The following is a 27,727-nucleotide window of genomic DNA, read 5'->3' as shown; positions in this document are numbered from 1 at the left end:
TTTAGGATTACTTTTTAGGAACACCTGGGTGGCGCAGCAGTTGAGCCTCTGCCTTCGGCCCCAGGTGTGATCCCGGAGTCCCGGGATTGAGCCCCACATCAGGCTCCCTGCAAGGAGCCTGCTTATTTCTGTCTCTCATGAATAAATAAATACAATATTTTTTTTAAAAAATTTTAAGGATTACTTTTTAAAGTAATCATCCCAACCATGGGTTTTATCATCCCAACCATAGAAAAGAGAGCACCAAGCCATAGTTCCTGGTCTCCCTGATAAGGAGGCAAAGCAGGACAGGACTTTGCTGACTGTAAAGCCTACACTCTCCAGTTGGCCACTTAGCCTCCTCCACAGTTCTCATGAGATTCTCTGTAAGCTTAATAGACTGTCATTCTTTGAAGTTAGAATTGGTGATTTCCAGCATCTTAAAGTGAGGAAGGACATAAAGTGTTACTGGCTGGGTGACTTTAGGATCAAAGTGAATCACATGCTATTATTTATTCATATAATATGGAGAAAGTATATTTCACAGGGCTGTTATTTCTTATTAAAAACAGCTAGGTGGAAACAAAACAAAACAAAAAACAGCTAGGCGGGATAAAACCTCACTCCTTCACTCTGCTCCCTGTCATCCTTACCCCACACATACATATCTACTTAACCCAACTCTAAGATGGTTTTATTTTTTTCCCCTCTCCACTAAGGTGGTCTTACAAACCAGTCAGTCATTATTTTACTGAACAATGTGTTTAAAATGACAGGTTGCAATAAAAAAGTAATGAATAAAACAAAATAGGAAATATCTGTCACTTGGAATAAAAGCAAGTATTTTATGTACTACATCACATTATAAAACATGTTAATGGGGGTGATGGTTAAAAAAAGATCACTGTTGAAGGATAAATGACACTTAAGGAGCACAAGAGCAAGGTACAATCTAATTCCAGGACCAAAGGGCTCATTTGCAGTCTGAACCATGGCTAAAGCCAGTGTCTGTGAAATCAACTCTGACACAGAAGCAGTTCTTGCCCAGGATATGTTTTTATACCAAAACTCTATTGTTTTCCTCAAAAAAAAGTTTATTTTAGAGTGAGAACAAGTCACTACTATTTTTAAATCCTGGTGCATTCAAGGTAAGTAGTCTTCGTACAGGATACAATCAAATCATGATACACTTAAGTGATTTTATGCTGAGTCACATACTTAATATAAAGGCACATTTTACTGAATAAAAAAATAAGTGTTAAATTCTTGAGCTTTTAAATTAGAATTTCATAAAGTGCTTTTCATAAAGTCTCATATATTATAGTAATTAAGTGGATATAATTTCCTTTATAAAGGCACCTTGAAAAGTATTGGCACGTGGCATTTTGTCCTGCCCTCTCCCTTTTTTTTGGTAATTTTGATGTTTCTTCATATCTTCTCTTCCACTTCATTTAAATTTTCCTTAATCATCTGAATAACCAGCTCTGTTACAGAATAAGATGAACTTTAACTTGTCTCCTAAAAGGACAAGTTTCAGACAGTTTTAGGAGTTTAGCAATTTCTCTAGTGTATAAACAAATTCTTTGCGATTTAAAAGACAATTCTATTCAAGTGGCAAATTGAGAGCCAAAAGACTAATTCAGAGTCCATGATTTGAGATAGTGTTTTAAACGCATGTTTTATCTTCAAGGGTTTCTGCTTTTTTCTCAGGATTATCCGGAAATAAGTGGATAGCTGTGACAGGTATAGCATTTGCTTTATCCAATTGAAGAATTCCTCTGAAATACAAAAACAGAAATTAAACATTTCCTCCATCTACAGTTTGATGGTAAGACAAGGCTGTATCAGAGTTAAAATTAAATATATACCTGGGGTTAAGTGTTTTTGCTTCATTTTAGTTAGTTTATAATAGCTGGACAAACGGGAGTCCAAAGTCACAAGGGAGAATAAGTCACAAGTAAGAATAGCTGTTAACATGCCTGGTTTTATTAAAGCAGTATAGTAATTAAAACTATGCTACTGGCACAGTACTAGACAAAGCAGTGGAAGAAGAGAAGTTCAGAAGTGAGATTAAAGTATGTGGAAATTCAGAATAAGGTAACATATCAATTCAAGGGCAAAGGACAACTGAAATGACGGCAACTCTCTTTGGAAAACAAAATCATAACTCAGCTTACCGTATACACAAGTGATAGTAAAACATGTTTTAAGAAAAATAATTTTAAGATGGGAAAGGTCAACTTAAGAAAAATTTAAAATCCTAAAAGCCACAAAGGAAAGGCATGAAGTGCTCTGGCCCCAAATTTAACTTTTGTGTGATACCAGAAACAAGAGCAAAAGACAAATCACAGTCTGGGATTAAGAAAAAAAAAAAAACTGCAGTAGATATTATATGTGTGTAACAGATAAAGGAGCTCCCACATACTGATTATAAAAGGCAACACAACTGAAAAATGGGCAAAGGCTATAAACAGGCACGTCAGCGGAGAAATATATAGCTGATTATCACAAAGTTGCTAGACTCAGTTTGACCTGGACTTGCGAGGGACATAAGCAAGAAGAAAATGCAAAGTAAGATGAGATTTCTCCACAATAGCAAAAACAAAAAAGATTGTTCTCAGGTGTTGAGATACACACACCCTTTGACCCAGTAATTTCACTTTTAGAAGTCTATCTCCAGGGCAGCCCCGGTGGCGCAGCGGTTTAGCACCGCCTGCAGCCCAGGGTGTGATCTTGGAGACCCGGGATCGAGTCCCACGTCGGGCTCCTTGCATGGAGCCTGCTTCTCCCTCTGCCTGTGTCTTTGCCTCTCTCTCTAGCTATGTCTCTATGAATAAATAAAATCTTTAAAAAAAGAAAAAAAAGTCTATCTCCATAAATACACGTGCAAAGAGACGTACATTTGTATATTTAAGGTGCACACTAGAGCATTATTGGCAATAGTGTGAAACTGGAAGACACCTGGATGTCTACTGGAGGAGTGGTTATGTTATGGCCTACCTATGCTGTAAAACACCACGCCGCCAGAAAGAGGATCAATAAGCAATATGTGTGCTGATAGGAAAAGGTCTGATTCCCAAATGCATGGAGACCCCCTGGGTGGTTCCCAAATGCATGGAGACCCCTGGGGTGGCTCTATAGACTCAAGGCTACAGCCTATTTCATTTTCAAGATTTCATTTTGAGAGTAGTCACAGTTTCAACATCAGGTCATACTACACATTCAGTGAGGTCAGATCTTTGCAAAGTTGGACCTGGGCAGTTGTTGAATAAAAAGCAAATACTGGGGCAGCCTGGGTGGCTCAGCGGTTTAGTGCCTGCCTTCGGCCCAGGGCCTGATCCTGGAGTCCTGGGATCCAGTCCCGCATTGGGCTCCCTGCATGGAGCCTGCTTCTTCCTCTGCCTGTGTCTCTGCCTCTCTCTCTCTCTCTTTCATGAATAAATAAAATCCTTTAAAAAAAAAAATACTGTACAAAAGCTAATGTTGAACAGGAAATGAGGGGGGCAGTGTGCAATCTGATTCCCAGATAAGAATTTTATGTGGTGCCCTGTAGGCACACACATCTCGCTTGTAAATGTAACATAATGTATATGTGTAGTTGTAAATTAAAAAATATTCGGGACGCCTGGGTGGCTCAGCGGTTTTGGCACCTGCCTTCGGCCCAGGACATGATCCTGGAGACCCAGGTTCAAGTCCCACGTCAGGCTCCCTGCATGGAGCCTGCTTGTCTCTCTCTCTGCCTCTCTCTCTGTATCTGTCATGAATAAATAATAAATTCTTTTAAAAAAAAATAGGCATGTCTCAGTGACTCGGTTGAGCATGTGACTCTCAATTTCAAGGCCGTGAGTTTGAGCCCTATGTGGAGTGTGGAGCCTACTTAAAATAAAAATAAATAAAATATTTAAAAGAATTAAATAAAAATTTTTCTTTTAATTTTCTTCTGGCCTAGATAAGAGCAACAGGAAAAAATTAGTGGCACACTTGAGACTGCTATGTACCAAAAAAGTTTTGGAGCCTCTGTCATTAGGTGAATAAAGCAATCTAGGGATGCCTGGCTGGCTCAGTGGTTGAGCATCTGCCTTCGGCTCAGGTCATGATTCTGGGGTCCTGGAACAGAGTCCCACATCAGGCTCCCTGCAGGGAGCCTGCTTCTCCCTCTGCCTAGGTCTCTGCCTCTCTGTGTGTCTCTCATGAATAAATTAATTTTTAAAATCTAAAAAAAATTAAAGCAATATGTGGGGCAGTTAAGAGCCTCGGTTGATAAACAATCTTATTATTATAAACATAATACTTTGGTTTTACCCAAATGGGACCATACTTTAATGATATCTTACCATGCATTTTATTTTTAAAGATTTTATTTATTCAGAGAGAGAGACAGAGACAGAGACACAGGCAGAGGGAGAAGCAGGCTCCATGCAGGGAGCCCAGCGTGGGACTTGATCCCAAGTCTCCAGGCGGTGCTAAACCGCTGCACCACTGGGGCTGCCCTACCATGCATTGATATCAATATACAGAATGTGGGTAAAAGATGCACACTCTCAAAGTTAACATTGATTAACAATGATTACCTCTAGTTATAAGAATTAAAGAACAGGGAAATGAGGTATTTTAACTGCTCTCTATATTTCTGTATTGATGAAATCTTTTACTACCAGAAAGTATCCTTAGGGCAACTGCCATTTATACTGCAAATCAGGTTTTTAATTTTCTATTGTGTCTCTTCCCACATGGAAGCCCATAACAAAACATTTGGTAAAAGAATTAAAAAAAAAAAAAGTGCAACATGGTTTTCTATACAGGTTTGCATAATAAAGTTCAAAAAAGGTCCTGAGATTCCTGGCAGTCAAAGGAAAAAGGAAAAAATTTATTAAGTTCCAGAATTTTCATTCAGAAAGAAATGGTAAATGTGAATTCTTCAAGGGAAACCAAACTAAAAGGTAGGAGGGATACTCCACAGGCACTTTGCATACGTTATGGTCTTTCAACAAACCCTTTAGGGGAGGGATTAGTTCAATGTTACATAGGAAAAAATGGCAGGCAAGCAGGTGGAAAAGTGAATGCTTGAATTGGGCCTCTTTTCCCATAAATCCTATGGTCTTTACAACATAGTACAATATAATTTAAGCCAAAGAGTGTGGTCGTCCCTATCTATGGAGATTTACTTCTATTAAGACAACTGAAGTGACTAACTTATTTTTCTTTCTTTTTTTTCCTAAGTAAACTCTGTTCTCAACATGGTGCTCCAGTTCATGACCCCATGATCAAGAGTTACATGTTCCACCAGCTGAGCCAGATGGGTGCCCCCTGACTGTTTAACTTACAAAAATACTAATAACAAATTCACTTTTACATTTATAATTTCTTATGGTTAAAAAAATCAAGCTGTACACAAAGGGAAAAAGTCAGTGTGGGGATCCCTGGGTGCTCAGCAGTTTGTTTAGCTCCTGCCTTTGGCCCAGGGTGTGATCCTAGAGTCTCAAGATCAAGTCCCATGTCGGGCTCCCTGCATGGAGCCTGCTTCTCCCTCTGCCTGTGTCTCTGCCTGTATGTGTGTCTCATGAATAAATAAATAAAATCTTAAAGAAAAAGAAAAAGTCAGTGTTTCTATCCCTGTTCTCATTCCCACTCATTAGAGATAACGTATTTTGTCATTCTAGAAATTTCCTATGCATTTATATACAGAATAGAAAAGTATTTACCCAAATGGGATCATACTGTTACACGTTTTCCCCCATCTAATAGAATTTGGATTCTTTGCATCTCAGCTGCACAGAATTCCACTACATGTGTGAACAATTAGGTAAGCCCTCACTGATAACACTTAAGTTTCCTCTCTTGCTTTTTACTAGCAATGCTACACCAACTATCTCACTGGTCTTCTAAAATCTACTTCATTTTAAATTGATACTTTGAGGTAGAAAATTATACATAGCAAAGCCCTCATTTCATTTTAGTCTAACATTGCATTTTCCATAACAGATATATGTTTCCTTTCTCTAATAGACTAAGTTCTTAGAGAAGAGAGTTTGTCTTACATCTGAATCCCTAAGACAAGTGTCCTGTTCATGACAGATATCCAATAAATGTCTTAATTTTGCTAACATTGGGAGACAAGCTAGAAAAAGGAACATTTTCCCTCCCTCTTGTCTTATAGCCTTCCTATTATTTATACTTTCTACTCTAAATAATACAGTAAATACAACTCACTCTTTAATCATTAAAACCACTAATGTTTCAAAAATAATAATTACTTACTTGTATTCACAAACCGGGAAAAGCACCTTTAAGATGGTTATTACCACGGCTGCTCCTATAATTCCAACCACCATGACATTCAGGAACATAAAAAATACTGGAAAAACACTGCTCCAGAACCGACACAGATCTTTTCTGAACTTTTCCATCCACTGACACATCACCTAAAAAAGGAGTTTTGATTAGATAAATCAAGGATCATTTAATCTCTAAGAGGCTTTAAAAATTATGTTCTAGTTTTGGGTGATGATAAAATTCTGTATCTTGACTGTGTTGCTGGTTAGACAGATGTCTACATTTATCAAAACTTACCTAACTACACATTTTATTTTTAAAATTTAAATATTTTAAATTCAATTTTCCAACATACAACACCTAGTGCTCATTGCATTATGTGCCCTCCTTAGTGCCCTTCACCCAGTTACCCATCCTCCGACCGTCCTCCCCTCCTGCAACCCTTTGTTTCCCAGAGTTAGTGGTCTCTCATGGTTTGTCTTCCTCTCTTTTTCTTTTTTAATTTTTAAATTTTTTTTATTCATTTATGATAGTCACAGAGAGAGAGAGAGGCAGAGACATAGGCAGAGGGAGAAGCAGGCTCCATGCACCAGGAGCCCGATGTGGGATTCAATCCCAGGTCTCCAGGATCGCACCCTGGGCCAAAGGCAGGCGCCAAACCGCTGCGCCACCCAGGGATCCCTGTCTTCCTCTCTAATTTTTCCCCATTCAGTTTTCCTCTTTCCCTTATAGTACCCGCCCCTTTTTTAAAAAAGATTTTATTTATTTATTCATGAGAGACAGAGAAGCAGAGAGACAGGCAAAGGGAGAAGCAGGCTCCATGCAGGAAGCCCGATGTGGCACTCAATCCCAGGACTCCAGGATCACGCCCTGGGCTGAAAGCAGACTCAACCACTGAGCCACCCAGGCATCCCTCCCTTATAGTCCTTTTCACTATTTCTTATATTATACATATGAGTGAGACCATATATGATAATTAATTGTCTTTCTCTGACTGACTTATTTCACTCAGCATAATACCCTCCAGCAGTTCCATCATATCAAAGTAAGGATTCATCCTTTCTAATGGCTGAGTAATACTCCATTATGTATATATACACCACATCTTCTTTACCCATTCATCTGTCAAAGGACTATTTTTAAATTATTAAAGATTTTATTTATTTGAGAGAAAGAGAGCACATGCAGAGGGAGTGGCAGAGGGAAAGGGAGAAGCCAACTCCCCACTGACATAGGGCTCGATCCCAGGACACCAGGACCATGACTTCACCTGAAGGCAGACGCTTAACCAACGAGCCACCCAGGTACCCCCTAACTATATTTTAAATGGGTGCATTTCATTTTTTTTTAATTTTTATTTATTTTTATTTTTTTATTTATTTAAGATTTTTTATTTATTTATTCATAGAAATGCAGAGAGAGAGAGAGAGGCAGAGACACAGGCAGAGGGAGAAGCAGACTCCATGCAGAGAGCCTGATGTGGGACTCGATCCAGGGTCTCCAGGATCACACCCTGGGCTGCAGGCGGCGCTAAACCGCTGCGCCACCGGGGCTGCCCTTCATTTCATTTTAAAATGTACCTTGATAAACTCTGTAAATGTATCTAAAAATTATATCCTAATAATACAGGCATAGGAATGTTGCTTCATTATCCTTTACAGTTATTTATACTATTATCTATAAATTAAGTGAAAGTTATTGCTAAATGGTAAGAGGTTCAGCTAGTCTACTTTATGCAAAACAGACCAGAGGCAACTATGTTTCTAATAGTTGGCGGACAGGAGCAGGAGAAAAAGACAAACATTAGTGGCTTCTGGCCCAGATGGGGAGTTCACAGTGCACAAAATATGTTCCTATACTTAGAGAGTCAGAGGAGATGCTAAGGTGCATGGATGGCATTGGGCTGCCTTGCTCTGAGGGAGGCAAGCAGGCAGGGGAAGGGTGCTGGCGTTTCAGCCAGCCAAAGGTGACTGGAGTTTTTCCAGCAACCCCAAATAAGCAATCCCAACCTTCAGCGGGAACTTCAAAGAAACCTCCAGAATCTTTTGAGACTAACAACAGACCTTGCTCACTTAAATAGAAATTATAAAACAAAAACAAAAACAAAAATTATTTTGAGTAAGAGGCCTTAGCTAATATGTATAAAGACATCAAGATACTCAGTCTGAACCCCAAATATATGGCCAGGCAACCATATGATGCCCTTAGTAATTTAGGAATACTTAACAAATGGAAATACGTTCTTACGTTTGTATCCAGGTTATTTAATCCTGGTAACAACTACGTGATTTTATAGATTAAAGTGGATGCTCCATTGTACAGATAAACAGAGGTTAGAGAGACTAGGAGCTTGTCCAAGATCACACAACGAGTAAGTGGCAGAACCAGGATTCAAACCTACGTGATCGGACTCCTGACTGCACTCTTGACCACATGTGCTTGGTCACTGTTCAAGATCCTGAGGGCACCACGCATGTGTGTGTGCACCAGGCAGCAGCCACAGAATAAATAAATAGGAATAAGGATGGGAATGACTCTGGAACTGAAAACTGTCCCAAAATGGAATCCAATGACTTGATAATGATTATCTAACTATTATTAAATGAAACTTGAAAAGAACATGGGAATACCTGGAAACATCATACTACAACAGTGAGGAGTCCACTATTAACAATGTTTCACACTTCCAATCCTCATGGTTTCCACCTCATCTGAAATGCTATTTTCTTCAAAAAAATGTTTGTAATATCAAGATAATCCAAAATATTTTATTTACCTTGTATGAAGAAGGAGGCTCTGCTCTGAGAGGAGTCTCAGGTAGTTTGCCAGGTAAAGCGTCTTCATCTACAGTGGTTTCCACATTCCTGATAGGATACTGGCTGGTGGTCTGCAATGAGCTAACACTTTCTACTGAGAAGGAAGAGCCAAGTTACCAAAACGCTAGGTGCATTCTGGTGTCTCTCTTACTAGTTCCATCATTACTATACCAAACACATGTAGGATACTAAGAATTTATTTTGCCACAGGAGAAAAACAGTAACATTTGATTGTTCATATTTAAATGCCAGAAAGGAGCCATAACCTAGACAGTCATAAGGAGCTAGACCAGTTATGATCCTATCATCACGCAGAATGCACAAAGTCAAATCTTCAAAAAGTTCCATGTTTCGATGGAAAAAAAATGAATACTTCTTTCTCGAAAAGAACCTAAACACTATTCTTATCATGTATTTTGTGATGACTGCCCAGAATAAGGGTAGATAATTACCATAAAATATCACCAAGCAGTCATGACTGATCACTTTTTGTTTCAGTCACTCTCTATTAAGACTCCAGATAGGTTCCTGGAGTTCTTAAATGGACATATAAAGTAACAGGTGTTATAAAGCATTTCTGAAAGAAACCTACTACCAAACATATTAACTACGATTAGAAAGCCACCCACTAAAGAAATAATTTCCTTAAAAAAAAAAAAAAAAAAAAAAAAAAAAAGAAATAATTTCCTTGATACCCTAAGTAACAGTCTTTTAAAGTACCTTTTTTGGAGAGGTTAGGAAGGGTAAATAAAATGTCACTATCTCGGGAAATAGAATACAGCATGCTTTCCTCCAAAGGTAGGGTGTAGTTTGAATGTCTGAGTATTCCCTGGTTCTTAACTAAAATATCAATTTCAGTAACATCCTTTTGTTGAGCCTATGAAAGAAAAAATAAGCAATTATTCTTTATTTTAAATAATGGATCTATAAGAATCTAAAACTAACTTTTCCTTTTTGTTCTCTTTAAAACACTTATCCTATTCACAATTACTCTTTATTCCCCATACTTTGAGGCATTTAATTAACAACTTTAATCTGAGTGTTTTAGAATTCAGTATCATAAGCTTGTTCTCTGTTCCATTTCATTTACTCAGCCAGAAGAAAAGTTGCAGAGTTATGAACGAAATTCAATTTCTTCACTCACTCAATTTACTAATGTTTGTAATATTTTAAAGTTATAAAAACATGTATAAATATGAATTTTTTAAAACTTAAGACTTCAAATGCTAAGTCTTCAAATGCTAAGCAAATGTTACAAGTAAAAAGTTCTAAAAGATTGGATACAGGCAACATTAGGATACCATTTTTCCTTATCAAGTCAGAAATAAATAAAATAATGCAACACATGCATAACACCCAGCACTAATCTTTACAGTTTAATTCCCAATTAATAATCATACTATCTTACTTGTTTCCCATCGATTTCTACTACCTCTTCTTGAATGACAATTAGTTGCAAACTGGAACCAGAGGTCATAGGCCACTCATGAACTAAAACCCTTACACTGACAATTCCAAAATACTCTTTTTCCTCCGAATTTTCAAGATTTTCATTCTTCACTATAAAACAAAACAAAACAAAACAAAAAACAGTTTTGAACAAAACAAATGCCACCCAATCTGTTACTGAATCTGATTATTTCAACATTTACATGGAACAAGACAATTACATAACAATTTCTTGGCCTTTTTTAATCTCCAACTTCACTAATGTTACAGAATTTATAAAAACAGAGACAACTTGACAAATCCTCAAAATGCTTATATAGTCATTTGAAAAGGGAAAAGTGCTCAATGGTCTTTTTAAAATTTAATTTGATTTTTTAAGACTTTATTTATTTATTCTTGAGAGACACAGAGAGGCAGAGACATAGGCAGAGGGAGAAGCAGGCTCCCTGCAGGGAGCCTGATATGGGACTCAATCCCAGGACCCTGGGATCATGACCTGAGCCAAAGGCAGATGCTCAACCACTGAGCCACCCAGGTGCTCCTCGATGGTCTTTAAACTACCACACTAGCAACATCATTCCCATTCTTTTACATAGTTTGTCAAGGAGGAACGAACGGGGCATAACTACTTACGAAGAAGGCCAGAAGACACAGCCCATCAATCTCATGTTTTAGTAAAGCAAGCACATTCATTCATCTGTTCTCTCATTCACAAAATCCAGGGACATAACGGCCCAAGAAGAAAGGACACGGAGTTGTTTTCTCAACACTTTCTCCAGTAAGTGACTCGCTGCTGTTGGAGAGGACAGGAATGGGGCAGAGGACAGGACTGCCCTGTAACTGGCACACTAATGGATGAGGGAAGGATTAGCTGCTGGCCCTACTTCTCTCTAGTGAAGAACCCCCCCACCCTGGGAGCCAGTGGCTACCCTATCAAGGCAGAAAACAGTACAGAAAAAGATAAATCAATATAAATCAAGGAGACCAGTGCAAAAGGAACACTTAGTTTCTCAAATGTTAGTCCCTCAAATGTTATCGTATGAGGATTATTCGCTAAAAAGGGACCCAGATGGACATTCTGCATGCAGACCCAGCTGTTTAAATGGATTCTGTGCCTTTATAGGCCTATTCCCTTCCCTTTATCTGGAATGTCCTCTACTCTCCACTCTCTCCTCATCCATTTTTTTTTTTTTGAGATTTTATTAATTTATTTGAGAGTGAGAAAGAGAGAGAGAGCATGAGCAGGGATGGGGCAGAAGGAGAAGCAGACTCCCCACTGAGCGGGGAGCCCGATGTGGAGCTTGATCCTGGGACTCTGGGATCATGACCTTAGAAGAAGGCAGACACCCAATCGACTGAGCCACCCAGGCGCCCCATTCTCATCCATTTTTAATAAACTCCTACTTAGGCAGTTCTATCTACTGTATCCCTACATTGCTAAGTTCACGCCTTTTTTTAAGCAATAGCTTTTTTGTAATGTAACTCTTTGTTCATAAACCTATCTCCTTGACCAGGCAGCGTTCCCTTGACAGAATGCATCAGGTTTCTTGTTCTATGGCTTTTGTTCAGCAGTGATTCCATCCAGAATTATAAATACATAATTTAAAATAATATGCCATCATAAGTTATCGATACTGTTCAAACGCCTGGTCTGGTGGTTCTAAATCATAATGAGGCATCAAAACCAACTGGGAAATAGTACAGATGCCAGAGTCTGATCCCAATCTCTGTAAGTCAAAATCTCTGGGAGGCAAAGCCTAACTTGTCTCACTTTTTTAAACAGGTACAGACGTTTCCATTGAGAACCAAGTCTTCACAAAACGGTTCCTCCTTGACTTCCCTATTTCTATAAATAAGTCCACCCTTCTCCAAACTAGCAAGGACAAAAGTTAGCAGGTTACATTTGACTTCTTCACCCTCCTTCCCTATCCAGTTAGTTAGTTGCTTCCTTTGGGCCATTCCAGGTCCAGTTTCTCTTAACGTTTGTCCTTCTCATTCCCACCTACCTCCCCACCCAATATGGAGTTCATTAACTACTCGCCATTATAATAGTTACCTAACTAGTCCCTTCTTTAAACCATCCACACAGCAGTGCCAGATTAACCTTCCATGACAGAGTTTTGATTATACAGCCACCTTGCTCAAACACCATCAGCAGCATCCCTGTAACTCTTTGGGGGTTCCCTGAATGGTCCTTCTTCAGGGAGCACCTGCTGCTCCTCCCTCTCTGATCTGCCTAACCTCTCTCCCATCCTCCAAGCTCCTCCCTTCTCCTGTGGTCCACCTGAGCATGTGTTCCCTGTTTGCCCATCGGTCTTGCTCACAAAACAGTAGGCTCCTTGGCAGTCCATCTGTCTGTCCAAAGGCTGGTACACTATGCAAAAGAGAGTCGATGGATGAGAAAATGCAGGCCTATAAATACATCAAATTTGGTCCCTAAATCTGGCACCCCTGCTGTAGAACAAAATAAAATTAAACACACAAAAAAGCCCTTGATATTCTGACTTTTCTGACTATGGTAGGTAGCTTTCAAAAATGGCTCTAAGGGCAGCCCCGGTGGCTCAGCGGTTTAGTTCCACCTTCAACCCAGGGAGTGATCCTGGAGACTCGGCTCCCTGCAGGGGGCCTGCCCCTCTCTCCCTCTCTCCCTCTCTCTCTCTGTGTATCTCTCATGAATAAATAAATAAAATCTTTTTAAAAAAATGGCTCTCAACGACCCATGACCCTCCCATGAAGTGTAGGCTGGACCCAGTGACTTGTTTCTAACAAACAGAATAAAGTAAAAATGATGGCAAGTCACTTCTATGATTAGATTATAAAGGCTGTGACTTCATCATGCTAGACTCTTGCTCTTGCTGACAGGCTCCCTTGTCCTGTTACCGATACAGCCAGCTGCCATCTTGTGAGATGCCCTACAAGGTCCATGCAGCAAGGGAATGAGTGAGGCCTCTGGCCAACCTCTTGCAAGGAACTGAGGCCTCAGTCCAATAGTTCACAAGAACTAAATCCTGTCAAAAATCATGAGTGAGCCAGGAAGCAGCCCCAGCAGCGCCTTGAGATGACTATATCCTTACCAGAGAGCCAGAGCCACAGGTCCTAGCTAAGCCAAGCTCAGACTCCTGACCTACAAAAACCATGAGATAATATTGTTGTCGGCTACTAAGAATTAAATTGTGACACGGCAACAACTAATACACCTCCCAAATAAGTTTGTTAAAGAATTAAGGAAAGAGGGCTTTTTGTTGTTGTTATATTTGTTTTGAAGATTTGTCGAACTAATAGGATGGGCATTTACTACAGTTATCAAAGAAACTCAATGCAACAACCGGGATGACCGGCAAGGTGACTGTAATATAGTAATACAGACAGCAGCCAGGTCACACTCCACGGGAAATTCCTAATGTGTATGTCATCAATGGAATTATTACTTATACCAATAATGGCACTTCTTTTCCTAACTATGAAGAATTAGCTTGCTGTATACCAACCTTCTCACTGAGAGCCACTAGTAAAGATGTAAACACACACATATACAATCAAAACCCACAGGGGTCTAGAGGCACCAGAGAGCTGAAAAGCCAGTCAGCATCCCAAAGGCATTTACTGATGCCCAAGCTGAACAGGTAGAGAGGCTGGAGAGCTCAACAGAAAGTAATGACTAAGAGGCCAAGAAGCTAAACAGAGCTAAACGGGCAGATTTTGGCAGTCTCATGTAGAGGGGCGTAATAGACGGATTATGGCTACAAAGGTATCCAGGGACTTGTGACAAGATCCTAGAGTGAAGGAAGAATAAAAATAAGCTAATACTTTATGCGGTCGCCCCCCTGCCCCCCAAAACATTTGCTGACTACTAAGTCAGGCTGGGCTAAAAAACTGAGTATCTACCTAAGACACTATGAGGTTAAGCAGAAACTCTGGCAGGCTCATGAGAGTGAGGAGCATGGGACCCACAAAAGGATGGGCCCTCATAAACACCCCAAGTTTTCACGTAGGGCGAATGATGAGCTCCATCTGAGGAATAATAGTAACTAAGAAATAGACTACGGCTCACAAAGATGAGAATAGAGCCTTCCATTAGCCCAATCTTCAATTTAAAAATTAAGGTATTCTGTCCCTTATTATCATGACTGTCAGGGATTAAAGTAAATCCCCTTTGGAGCAAGATAATACTATCCAGACGCTTTTTAACTTTTCACATACAGTATCAAAAATAACAACACACACACAAAAAAAAATAACAACACATACTGAAGGAGAAGGATCAAAAGAAAAAACAAAACACATCCAGAATGGCTCGAAAAATTAGAGGGGGCAGACATGAACTTTAAAGTTACTGAAAGGGATCTCTGGGTGGCGCAGCGGTTTAGCGCCTGCCTTTGGCCCAGGGCACGATCCTGGAGACCCGGGATCAAATCCCATGTCGGGCTCCCGGTGCATGGAGCCTGCTTCTCCCTCTGCCTGTGTCTCTGCCTCTCTCTCTCTCAGTGTGCCTATCATAAATAAATAAAAATTAAAAAAAAAATAAAGTTACTGAAAGTGACAGGTTCAAGAAAATAGATGATAGGGCATCTGGGTGGCTCAGTCAGTTAAGTAGTTAAGTATCTGCCTTTGGCTCAGGTCATGATCTCAGAGTCCTCGGATTGAGCCCCGCATTGGGCTCCCTGCTCAGCAGAGAACCCGTTTCTCCCTCTTTCCCTGCTTGCAATCTCTCTCTCAAATAAATAAAATCTTAAAAAAAAAAGAAAATAGGGGCACTTGGCGCAGTCTATTAAGCATCCAACTTTTGGTTTTGGCTCAGGTCGTGGGATCAAGCCCCACGGTGGACTCACGCACAGCACAAAGTCTGCTTGAGATTCTCTGTCTCACCCCCCTGCCCCTCCCCTGTCTGCTCGTGCTCTCTCTCTAAAATAAATAAATCTTTTTTTTCTAAAGATTTTATTTATTCATTCATGAGAGACACGGAGGCACAGGCAGAGGGAGGAGCAGGCTCCATGCAGGGAGCCCAACGTGGGACTCGATTCCAGGTCTCCAGATAACACCCTGGGCTGCAGGCGGCACTAAACCCCACTGTGCCACAGGGGCTGCCTTGCCCATAAATCTTTAAAAAAAAAAAGAAAATAGATGACAAAATGGAGAATTTCACCAGATAAGTGTAAACTATTAAAATCAAAATTGAAAATATAAAATAATTTTTTTTAAAGAGGTGGGCTGGTATCCAGGGCCCAAGAAGGAGATGAAAAAAGAAAAAAAAATTAAAAAGAATAAAATGGGGGTACCTGGGTGGGTCTGGTCATGATCTCAGGGTCCTGGGATCAAGCCCCTTCTCAGGCTCCCTGCTCAGCAAAGAGCCTGCTTCTTCCTCTCCTCCTCACTCGTGCTCTATCTCTCTCTTTCTCTCTCAAATAAATAAATAAAATATTTAACAAAAAAACTTACTTAAAATAAATAAAATAAAAAAGAATAAAATGGACATCCTAGAAGTAAAGTCCAGTAAATGAAATTAACTCAATTAGGCAGAGCTGATAAATTTCTGTGCAGGAAGGATGAAAAAAAAAAGGATTAAAAAAGCACTAAACAGTGCAAAATCGATATGGAACCCTATGAAAGGGTCAAACATACATGTAAATGAAAAGCAAGAAGGGAATAAGAAAGAGGACTTATAACACTTTTTGAAAAGATAATGGTCAAAAATTTTCCCCAAAAGACATCAAGTCACAGATTAAAGAACCCTACACCTGGGGACATCACAGTAAAACTACTAAAAACCTAAGACTAAGAAAAAAAAAATCAAGGGCAACAAGAAAAAGAAAAAAAAAAAAAAAAAAAAAAACCTATTATCCTCCCTGTAGCAATGAGCCTAACACTGATTCTCAATAGAAACTAGAGAAGTTAGAAGACCACGAAATTGGTCTTTAAAATGCTAGCCTGGGGATGCCTGGGTGGCTCAGCGGTTTGGTGCCTGCCTGCGGCCAAGGGCACAATCCTGGAGTCCTGGGATCGAGTCCCACATCGGGCTCCCTGCATGGACCCTGCTTCTCTCTCTGCCTGTGTCTCTGCCTCTCTCTCCCTGTGTCTCTCATGAATAAATAAATAAGTAAATCTTTAAAAACAAAACAAAATAAAATGCTAACCTGTCTTTCCCTATCTATAAAAAGATCCTCCAAAATGAAGGCAAAATAAAGATGTTTTCAAACAAAAGCTCACATAATTCACGGCAAACACATCTGCATTTAGGGGATTTCTTGATCTCTTACTCAGGGGAACTTTTTAGGCAGGGGGAAAATGAGGCCCAAGGGGAACACAGATATTCAGGAAGGAACGAAGAGCAATGGAAAGGGCAACCATTACCGTAAACATAGATGAGTACTGGACTACACAAAATAGTAAAAACAATTATGTAGTATAATTATGGGTAGTACTAGTATTTAATAACACAAAGAGTTAAAATGTATGACAGTAACAATACAAAAGCAGAAAGGGAATAATGGAGTTTATATTTTCTGAGGTTCTTGCATTGTTTGGGAAGTGATAAAAATTCCCAGTTTATTGAGCTCAGCAGTAATTATTAAAAGAATAGGAAAATAATTCAAAAACCAACAAGATAGAGGGGGAATGATCAAAGAAAAAATAAAAAAGCCAGGAGAGGGCCAAAAGGGAAAGAAAAAGGGACATGGAACAGATGGGACACAAATGGGAAACACATAATTCAAATTAAAGATTTAAATCCAAATATATTAGTTATTACATTAATGTAAATAAATCAAAATCCCAATTAAAAGACAGATTGACAGACTGAATTTAAATAAGACCCACCATTATATGTTGCTTATAAGAGATTCACCCTAATTATAAGGACCCAGAGAGACTGAAAGAAAACAGCAAGATACCACACAACAATCTCCCTCTTTCCCACTTGCCCCGGCCAAAAAGCAATTACTGTTAAAATAATATAGATAAAATTGACTTTAAGGCAAAAATATCACTAGAGATAAAGAAGGGCATATCATAATTTTAAAAAGTCCATCTACAAAGAAGACAGAACAGTAAATCCGTGTGAAATTGGTAATATTGTGCCAAAACATAGCAAAAATGAACAAAGCTGGAAAAAAAGACAAATCTACATAGTGGAGATTTTAACATACCATTCTCAGGAACTGATAGAGCAAGAAAGCAAACAGACAAATCAGTACTTCCATAACAGACTGAACAATATGATTAACAAAAAATTTTACCTGACACATACAGAACATCATATCCAAATAATCATATGATGTACTTTCTTTTTGAGGGCACACAGACATCTGCATTTCCTAAAACTGACCATCTGCTAAGCCACAAAGCAAGTCTCTAATTTCAGGAGTTAAATTTATACCCAGTGTAGCTCTGATGATAGAGGTGGAAACAGTAAAAAACGAAAGTTCCAAATTTTTTTAAAATTAAGCACCTTAACTTCTAAATGACCCACAGGACAAGAGATTGCACAACAAATAACTGGAAAACACTACAAACTGAAGTAACAATGAAAGTATGGAATAAATCAAGTACAGGGTACAACTGTTTAGAGAAAAATTCACTGCCTTAAATGTGTATGTTAAAACAGATGGTAAGAAGACTATACATATTTCTCATATTCTTTATTTCTTTCAAATACTGTGGTACAACATAATATATTTGCTTGTCTTTAAATAACTCAAGATTTTTTTTTTTAAAGATTTTATTTATTCATGAGAGATACACAGAGAGAGAGAGGCAGAGACACAGGCAGAGGGAGAAGCAGGCTCCATGCAGGGAGCTGGATGTGGGACTCAGTCCCGGGGCCCCAGGATCAGGCTTTGGGCTGAAGGCAGCGCTAAACCACTGAGCCCCCTGGGCTGCCCAACTCAAGATTTATTTATTTTTTTAAAATATTTTATTTATTTATTCATGAGAAGCAGAGAGAGAGAGAGGGAGAGACAGGCAGAGGGAGAAGCAGCCTCCATGCAGGGAGCCTGACATGGGACTCGATTCCGGATCCTGGGATCACGCCCTGAGCCAAAGGCACTGAGCCACCCGGGCGACCCCCAACTCAAGATTTTAAAAGGTTAAAAAGAATGTTATCTGAGACACCTGGGGGCCTCAGTTGGTTGAGTGTCTGCCTTTGGCTCAGGTCATGATCCCAGGGCCCTGATCCAGACCCGCATCGGGCTGCCTCCTCAGTGGGGAACCTGCGCCTGCTCCAGCTTCTCCCTCTCTCTTCCCCTCTCCTTCTGCCCCTGCTGTGTGCTCTCTCTCACTCACTCTCAAATAAATAAATAAAATCTTAAAAAAAAAAAAAAAAAGTGTCGGGCTCCCTGGGTGGGTCAGCAGTTTGGTGCCTGCCTTTGGCCCAGGGCATGATCCTGGAGTCCTGGGATGGAGTCCCATATCGGGCTCCCTGCATGGAGCCTGCGTCTCCCTCTGCCTATGTTTCTGCCCTCCCCACACCCCAGCCCCGCCTCTGTGTCTCTCATGAATGAATAAATAAAATCTTAAAAAAAAAAAAGTGTCATCTGGATATAAGGATAGAAGAAACAGAAAACCAGAGAATTAGGCCAATAGCTTATTTTTCTCTTTATTTTTTTATAATTGTGATAAGTACTCCTCCAAGATTTTGCCTCTTACTTGTAAATCTCCCTTATTACCTCTCTGTATATTCTTACATTGATCTCAACCTACCAGAAATGCAGCTCCCATCAATGCCAATCTCACAAGAAAGAAATAGGAATACGCTAGGAATAACCAATATAAAGTAGGATTTGAATTTTAAACACAGTCGTATTAGTATACACTCCAGTAATGATGTATAGTATTAACTTAAAATGGAAATTCATCACATAAAGAACCGTGTTTCACAAATTTAGTATTACTAAAAACAGAACAATTACAGAAATAATTTAATAGTACTCACCTATCAAAGTCTGACAGCTTATTCGCGTTACACCACTATTTACAGGGAAGTCATTTACATATACCTGTCCATTCTCATAGGTTATGTTAAGAACAACCTTAAAATAAAGCAGCATATACGTTAATTCCAATGGTTTAAAAATGATGACAAATTCTTCATGTCAAAAATACATTACCTAAGTAAAATAGATTTGTGGGGGAAAATAACATAGGCTGCCTCATACTTAGCTAAGTTATATATTAAAAACATAATCAAAAGTAGACAAACCTGTTCTTTAGATACCTCCCCATCATCTTTCAGGGTAGTTACATTAATTCTGATGCTGTCCTGCAAAACATATAAATTGGATAGGTATGCATTTCACTAAGTAAGAATAACTCAGTTTTTCTTTTCCCCTCAATTATATTTATTGTATAATCACTTATAATAGCAAAAGAACATTTTTTAAAACCCAGCCTTTTAATTTTACAGCCTTTTTTATGCCCTCATTCACAATTCCAACTTTTCATAATGTGTTTTTTCTTAGTTATGAAATATATCACATTTATGAGCATATAATATGCAAATGTAGGACTTGAAAGAAAAAATTAACACTCATGTACCTACTCCCTAGGTTAAAAACTAGGGTATTGTCCACACCTTAGAAGTCCCGGGCATAACCCTCTCTGTCTTGTTCTCCTCCTTTCCCTCAGAAGAAATATCTATAGTCTTCCATGTTAATCATTTCTTACTTTTCTTTATACTTTTACTGTGTGTCATTCTCTCTAAACAATAAGTTGTTTAGTTTTATCTGTTTCTGTGCTTTATATAAGTGGAACAATTTTGCATGTATTCCTCTGGAACTTCTTTTATTTAAAACTGTTGATGCAACCAGCTGAAGACATTTATTTACAGTGCTGTATAAAACCCATCAAATGATTACCAATTTACTTATTTTTCCACTATCAATGGACATTGGAATAGTTTCCAACTTTTTTGTTTTCTTTGAACAAGACTGCTCTAACCTTTTTTTTTTTTTAAGTTTATTGATTTTTCCTAGTAATCTCTACACCCAATATGAGGCTTGAACTCAATAGTCACATGTTCCTCTGACTGAGCTAGCCAAGCACCCCTGGTCTAACCCTTCTTAAGTATGTCCCATAGGGTCTGTGGACAAGTATGTATTGTGCACAGTTTTAGTGTCTCTCAAGGTATGCTCAAAAGCAGTTACTCAAATATTTAAATTTATTAATGACACACCTTCTAAAGAGAAGAAAACACTGTTAAGAAGTATTCACCAATATTTCTAAGAGGAATTACAGTTTGTCATTTGTAAAGCAAATCCTTACCTAAGTTTATTCACAATTAGATACTGTTATCCTAGAATAAAAAAAAATATTTTTTCCTGGGGGTATTTCTAACTTTGAAAATAGGAAAATTATTCATAATCAAAATAATATACAGGGGATCCCTGGGTGGCTCAACAGTTTAGCACCTGCTTTTGGCCCAGGGCTTGGTCTTGGAGTCCCAGGATCGAGTCCCACATCAGGCTCCCTACATGGGGCCTCCTTCTCCCTCTGCCTGTGTCTCTGCTTCTCTCTCTCTCTCTCTCATGAATAAATAAATAAAATCTTTAAAAAAAATAATATACAAGTGGATCTCTTAGCACTGTGACTATCTCCAATACTTTATATATTTCCAACAAATGAGAAAAAGACTGAAGTGATTTTATGAGACTGAGATGATGCTATTCAAGGAACAGGACTCTATTTTTTTTTTTAATTTTTTATTTATTTATGTTAGTCACAGAGAGAGAGAAAGAGAGGCAGAGACACAGGCAGAGGGAGAAGCAGGCTCCATGCACCGGGAGCCCGACGTGGGATTCGATCCTGGGTCTCCAGGATCGCGCCCTGGGCCAAAGGCAGGCGCTAAACCACTGCGCCACCCAGAGATCCCAAGGAACAGGACTCTAATATGGAAAGCCTGTATTATACATTTGGTACACTTGCCAACTTGTATGGGGGCTTAGGAAGCTTCAGAACCAGTCTGGCTTCCTCCTGGTCCACCCTAATCTAGAATGAAGCATGGGCTAGAACCAATACACTCATCTCTAGAACCAACCAACATTCAGTAAGTCATCAAACTGGTGGTTATATTTTTTTGTGTTCTAATTCCAGCCAAGAATTCCTCTTTTCACTATACTGTTCTTCTAACAGCCCAGAGATAACCCTACAATGATGGCATTCCAAGAAACCTTTTCACACCTTCAGCCTTTCAGTAGTGAACATACGCTATACTGTTGTATACTTACTGCACTTACATATATCACTTGCATAGTGAAATCTGGGGTTTGTAAAAGACAGCAGACACTGTCCTGCTGTATTTTGTAAAGAACCAAATTCAATTAAACTTTTTGCTCCTTCCGAATGATTTCATTTCAAAAGAGACCTTAATCCCTTACTGCCCCCTGGGCTCAAGTTCAGAGATAGGTCATATTTCTTGCTATTCCTGAGAGCCTCTGACTGAACTGGAAGTTCAAGCTTGGGAGCCAGGGTGGCGGATACTTAAAGAGTGGGTGGCAGAACTGAAGTTTCTACCCACCCATTTTCAATCCCTCCTCTAATTCCTTCACTCACAAGATGCCCAGCTAGTACACATGGCTTCCTAAGGACAAAGGTAATAAATACCTCGTTTAAAATAAATGAATTAAGTTTCAGGGAAGTATATGAAATAAATACACATATAAGAAAATATGTGGGGACGCCTGGGTGGTCCAGCAGTTGGGCACCTGCCTTTGGCCCAGGGTGTGATCCTGGAGTCCCAGGATCGAGTCCCGCATCGGGCTCCCTACATGGGGCCTGCTTCTCCCTCTGCCTCTCTCTGTGTGTCTCTCGTGAATAAATAAAACCTTAAAAAAAAAAAAAGAAAAGAAAATATGTGTCCTCTGGATGTCTTTCTTTGATGAGCAAGTTATTTTAATATTAGAAGAATGTACTACAAAAATTTGCATTATTTTACAATGTGGGGTAACCTCAACTTCTAACAGTTGCACATGTAAACAAAACAGAAAAATGCCTATAGTCCAGTAGATCTGCATCACTGAGGGGATATGGAGAGAATTTTCTTGACTTCAGTTTTCTTACTAAAAGATTGGGATCCCTGGGTGGCGCAGCGGTTTAGCGCCTGCCTTTGGCCCAGGGCGCGATCCTGGAGACCCGAGATCGAATCCCACGTCGGGCTCCTGGTGCATGGAGCCTGCTTCTCCCTCTGCCTATGTCTCTGCCTCTCTCTCTCTCTCTCTCTCTGTGTGTGTGACTATCATAAATAAATAAACATTAAAAAAAAAGGTTTATTTATAAAAAAAATAAAAGATCAAGTTAGGGATCCCTGGGTGGCGCAGCAGTTTGGCCCCTGCCTTTGGCCCAGGGCACGATCCTGGAGACCCGGGATGGAATCCCACGTCGGACTCCCGGTGCATGGAGCCTGCTTCTCCCTCTGCCTATGTATCTGCCTCTCTCTCTCTCTGTGTGTGACTATCATAAATAAAATAAAATAAACTGAAACTTTAAAAAATAAATAAATAAATAAAATAAAAGATCAAGTTAGATACAAAAATGAACAGGTAAACAGATGTCATAAAGCATAAAGCCAGTATAGTAAAATATTAATGGTGGTCTAAGTTTGCGCTATTCAATATGGTACTCACTAACCACATGGGTCATTTATATTTAAATTAATTAAAATTAAATAAATAAAAGTTTAAAAACTCAGCTCCTCTGTTGCCCTGGTCAGCCATTATTTCAAGCACTCAATAATTACAGCAGTCTGGTGACTACTGTAATGGAGAGAGCAAACAAACACCATCACTACATGGAAGTCCTGTAGATGACACTTATCTAACATGGTGACCACTGTGACATTCTTTCAAATGTTCTGTACATTTGAAAAATTTCAAAATAGGAGTGCTTGGGTGGCTCAGTCGGTTAAGCATCCAATTCTTGATCCGGCTAAGGGCTTGATCTCAGTCAAGGTTTTGAGTTCAAGCTCCTTAATGGTCTCTATGCTGGGCATGGAGCCTACTTAAAAAAAAGAAAAATTTCAAGATAAAACATTGAACAATTTAGATCAAGAGGCTTCAGCTTCCCGTGTAAACATTTCCAAGGAATGAGATGCTCCCTCTCTCTGTTCAGCATTCTTTCATCTATGAAATTCTGAGGGTTTTTTTTTAATATTTACTTATTTGATTTTTTTTTTACTTATTTGATTTTTAAGATTTTACTTTATTTATTCATGAGAGACACACAGAGAGAGGCATAAACACAAGCAGAGGGACAAGCAGGCTCCACACAGGGAGCCCGATGCGGGACTTGATCCCAGAACTGGGATCACGCCCTAAGCCGAAGGCAGACACTCAACCGCTGAGCCACCCAGGCGTCCCTATTTATTTGAGAGAGAGAAAGAGAGAGAGAGAGCGCACCAGAGGTGCGGAAAGGCAGAGGGAGGAGCAGACTTTCCACTAAGTAGGGAGCCCAAAGTGAGGCTCTATCCCAAGATCCTGAGATCACCACAGCCCAAGGCAGATGCTTAACTGACTGAGCCACCCAGGTGTCCCTGAAATTCTGAGTTTAGATCTGGACTTTCCAAAAGTGGAAGGAAGGCATTAAAAGGCAGAACTGAAATGACAACCTCAATGACCTCATTAAGCCCACAGTGCAGTACTTTCAGCTTGCAGTCAAAATGCATTTTTCTCAGACTATAGGGACAGACTCAAATGTCTTTGGATTCACTAGTTGATGATCATGAATCTTTAAAATTTAGAAAATAATGTATTTCCAGAACTTTAAAAATCATTTCATTTTTATCTGGTCTCTTGATGCTGGCCAATCACATTCCTATTTTTAACCAGTTGCAACTGTGGTCCACATACAATTTCAGATACAAGGGGTTCTTTAGGCTTTCATTGTTGTGGTTTTTTCTTTTTTTAATTTATTTACTCATGAGAGACAGTGAGACAGAGAGAGAGAGAGAGAGAAAGAGAGGCAGAGACACAGGCAGAGGGAGAAGCAGGATCCATGTAGGGAGCCCGACGTGGGACTGGATCCCAGGTCTTCAGGATCAGGCCCTGGGCGGAAGGGGGCGCTAAACCGCTGAGCCACGGGGCTGCCCTGTTGTGGTTTCTTGAAATGCCCCAGTAGGGGCACCTGGATGGCTCAGTAGTTAAGTCTGCCTTTGGCTCAGGTCCCCATCTGGGGGTTCTGGGATCAAGTCCTGCCTGCATCAGGCTCCTTGCAGAGAGTCTGCTTCTCTCTCTGCGTCTCTCTGTGTGTCTATCATGAATAAATAAAATCTTAGAAAAAAAATACTGAAATGCCTAGCAGAACTGAAACTGAGATATGCTGGTTATTTCTCTTCTCGGAGAAAGTAGTGTTATTAAAAGTTTAGGGACGTCTGGGTGGCTCAGCGGTTGAGCGTCTGCCTTCGGCCCAGGGTGTAATCCTGGAGTCCCGGGATCAAGTCCCACATCAGGCTCCTTGCATTGGAGCCTGCTTCTCCCTCTGCCAGTGTCTCTGCCTCTCTCTCTCTCTCTCTCTCTCTCTCTGTGTCTCTCATGAATAAATAAATAAAATCTTTTTTTAAAGTGTTTTTAGAAAAAAAGTGATACGGTGTTAAGTCACCCCTGAATTTAGAGTGTTCAAGTCTTGACCAGTAAGGAACAGTATACCTATATTGTTTCTTTTCATTCTGGGAAAGTCCCCTTTTTAAAATCTTCAAACTTTTCCCAATCATACATTCAATCGATGAATGGCAAATACTGGCTTATTTCAGCATGACTCCCGGCGAAAGCGGTTAAGAAGCGGCCACGCTGCAGCCCAGGGGCGCAGGGGTGCCCCAACTTTAGCTGGCCGCAGAAGCCCCTGGGGCGGAGGGCTTGCGGACACCCACGGGCGGGCCCCACCCCCAGAGCATCGGGTTGGCGCGAGGCGATGCCGGTGGGGCTGGGCTGGTCCCGCCACGCTCCAAGAGCCGCCGCCGCTAACCGAAGCGTCGGGTCGCGGGCCTCTCCGCGTGCGGTCCCGTCGGCCCCGAGCGGTGCGCGCCCCGCTCGCGGAGGGGGGGGGGGGGGGGGCAGGGCTTCCCGCCGCCGCCGGGCAGACAGGTGGCCGGGGATCGCTCCCCTTCCCGAGCACAGAAGGCACGGACACCGCCTGGCCCCGGGGCCGGGGCATCCCCGGGAAGGCGCCATTACCAAAGGCTGAGAGAGAGCACTTGTGATCGTCCTTCCGACGGCAAAACCCCCTCCGCTGGCCACGGCGGGACGGCTTGGGCTGCACGAGGCGCCACCGCACACCAAGGACCGCGTTTCGCTCTCTCGCCTCCTCCTCCCCGGCTGCCCCAGGGCCTTGGGGCTGCTCCCCACTCCTCTCCTGGGCACCCGGACCCCGCCCCTGGCCCGCCGGCCGGTGGCAACAAACATACGGACGCCGAAGTCCCACGACTCCCGCCCGGGCCTCCCCGGAGGCTCGGGGCGGAGGAGCGGCCGAGCGGCGCCCGCCCTGCCCTACCTTCAGGGCCCGGGATCGCAGTGGCAGCTCTTGGGTAACCGTCATCAGCCACCCGGCGGCCGGGAGCGCCGCGAGCAGGAGCAGCCGGAGGGCAAACGGCGCCGGCGGAGAGCCCTCCATCTTGGACAGGCCGGCGACGGCGGACGGCCGGGAGCCGAGGGCCGAGCCCGCCGGGGGGGCGGGGACGGGGCGGGGGCGGGGCGAGCCCGGCGGGGGGCGGGGCCCCGGGTGAGGGGGCGGGCCGGGCCCGGGAAGGAGCCAGTGGCAGGGACCGCTCCGCTCCGGGAAAGGCGGGCTGCGCATGCGCGTCGCCGCCAAAGGTGGGGGCGGAGTCAAGCCGGGGCGGGTCCGATTTCGTCATTAGACTGGCGGTCTGGATTGGAGAGAGCGGCCGACCCTAGGAGGGAGGATGTTTTCGTTGACATTACTTTAAAATTAGTGTGTACTAACAGAACTAGTATATGTACGTATGCACATAGCTATATCTCTGTGTGTATATATTTTACATGTGCATAAAATGAGAATAATGGTAATATCAAAGAAAACTACATTATAGACAGAATATGTCACGTTTAAAGGGGGAATTTTATTAAATCGGTAGTTCTCACCCTTGGCTGCTCCTGGGAATTGCCTGGGCGGTTTTAAAAATTACTGGTTCGGGGCACCTGGGTGGCTCAGTGGTGGAACACCTGCCTTCCCCTGAGGTCGTGATCCCAGAGTCGAGTCCCCGCATCGGGGTCCCTGCAGGGAGCCCCTGCTCTCCCTCTGCCTAGGTATGTCCCTGCCTCTCTCTCTATCTCACATGAATAAATAAAATCTTTTTAAATAAATAATAAAAATGACTGTTCTGGAGTCTTACAGGGCAGCCTAGTTTCTGATTTAATTAGTCTGGGATGCTATTCCCCCGTGTTTATTGCACCAGGGCTGAGGATAAGCCGCGCATCCAATGTTCAACCCTCAGTGGATCACTGTAGGCGCCATGGGAACAATACTCCCGGCAGGAAGCTACTCCACCTGCCCTCTGGGCTCTTTTCTAGTCAGTCTCTTAATCTACAAAATGAAGATGATAGACTTCTCTCCTCCCCCCTCACCTTCTTTTAAAAAAAGATTTTATTTATTTATGAAAGACACAGGCAAGGGAGAAGCAGGCTCCATGCAGGGAGCCCGACGTGGGACTGGATCCTGGCACTCCGGGATCACTCCCTGAGTCAAAGACAGACATTCAAAAAAAAAAAAACAAAGAAAAAAAAAAAAAGACAGACACTCAACCGCTGAGCCACCCAGGCGTCCCTCTTTCCTCTTTCATATTTAAAAATAAATATTTTATGAAACTCTCTAAAGCAGAGAATACCAGGAAAGTCAGGCATTTCAGATTAATATTGAATATTGATTGAGAACTTGGAGACACTGCCATTCGAGGCAGAATTAGAAACGTTTAGTCTTTTTAACTTTGACATGGAAAGAACACAAGTCTGTTTCACATTTAGCCCTTTATATCAACCCCTCTCCCAATAAAATCTTGGTAGGGTATACTAAAAAATCATTCAACTAACTCCTTGCCTGCAGTAAGATATGCAACAACAACATTATCAACTTGCAAGTGGTTTCTGCAGTGAAGTCCCACTCACTCTTGGGTTCCAACTGCAACCACCTGGTTTTTCACTCTATTTCAGACTGCTGGGATCAAAAACGAATCTGGAGATCAGAACACATTACATGAAAAAGTAGACATGGAAAGTGAA

General features: G+C 41.2%; 1 protein-coding gene across 2 annotated transcripts; it reads right to left on the bottom strand.

The window, feature by feature from the left end:
* Window positions 1-215: 215 nt before the first annotated feature.
* Window positions 216-26,177, bottom strand: GINM1 (glycosylated integral membrane protein 1). Of its 2 annotated transcripts, none has more exons than XM_025422529.3 (8): window positions 25,986-26,177; window positions 19,711-19,770; window positions 19,444-19,540; window positions 10,477-10,628; window positions 9,789-9,945; window positions 9,029-9,162; window positions 6,238-6,401; window positions 216-1,757 (listed from the first exon to the last, which is right to left on the bottom strand). In XM_025422529.3, exons 1-8 carry the CDS (start codon window positions 26,103-26,105, stop codon window positions 1,646-1,648), a joined length of 996 nt encoding a protein of 331 aa, XP_025278314.1. In that variant the 5' UTR covers window positions 26,106-26,177; the 3' UTR covers window positions 216-1,645. The 2 variants fall into 2 exon arrangements, with proteins under 2 accessions (XP_025278314.1, XP_025278315.1); XM_025422530.3 differs by having other exon boundaries at window positions 9,029-9,159.
* Window positions 26,178-27,727: the final 1,550 nt, after the last annotated feature.

Source organism: Canis lupus, chromosome 1 (assembly GCF_003254725.2).
Source record: "Canis lupus dingo isolate Sandy chromosome 1, ASM325472v2, whole genome shotgun sequence".
NCBI classification, from domain to species: Eukaryota; Metazoa; Chordata; class Mammalia; order Carnivora; family Canidae; genus Canis; species Canis lupus.
This window is presented reverse-complemented; position numbering and strand designations above follow the sequence as displayed.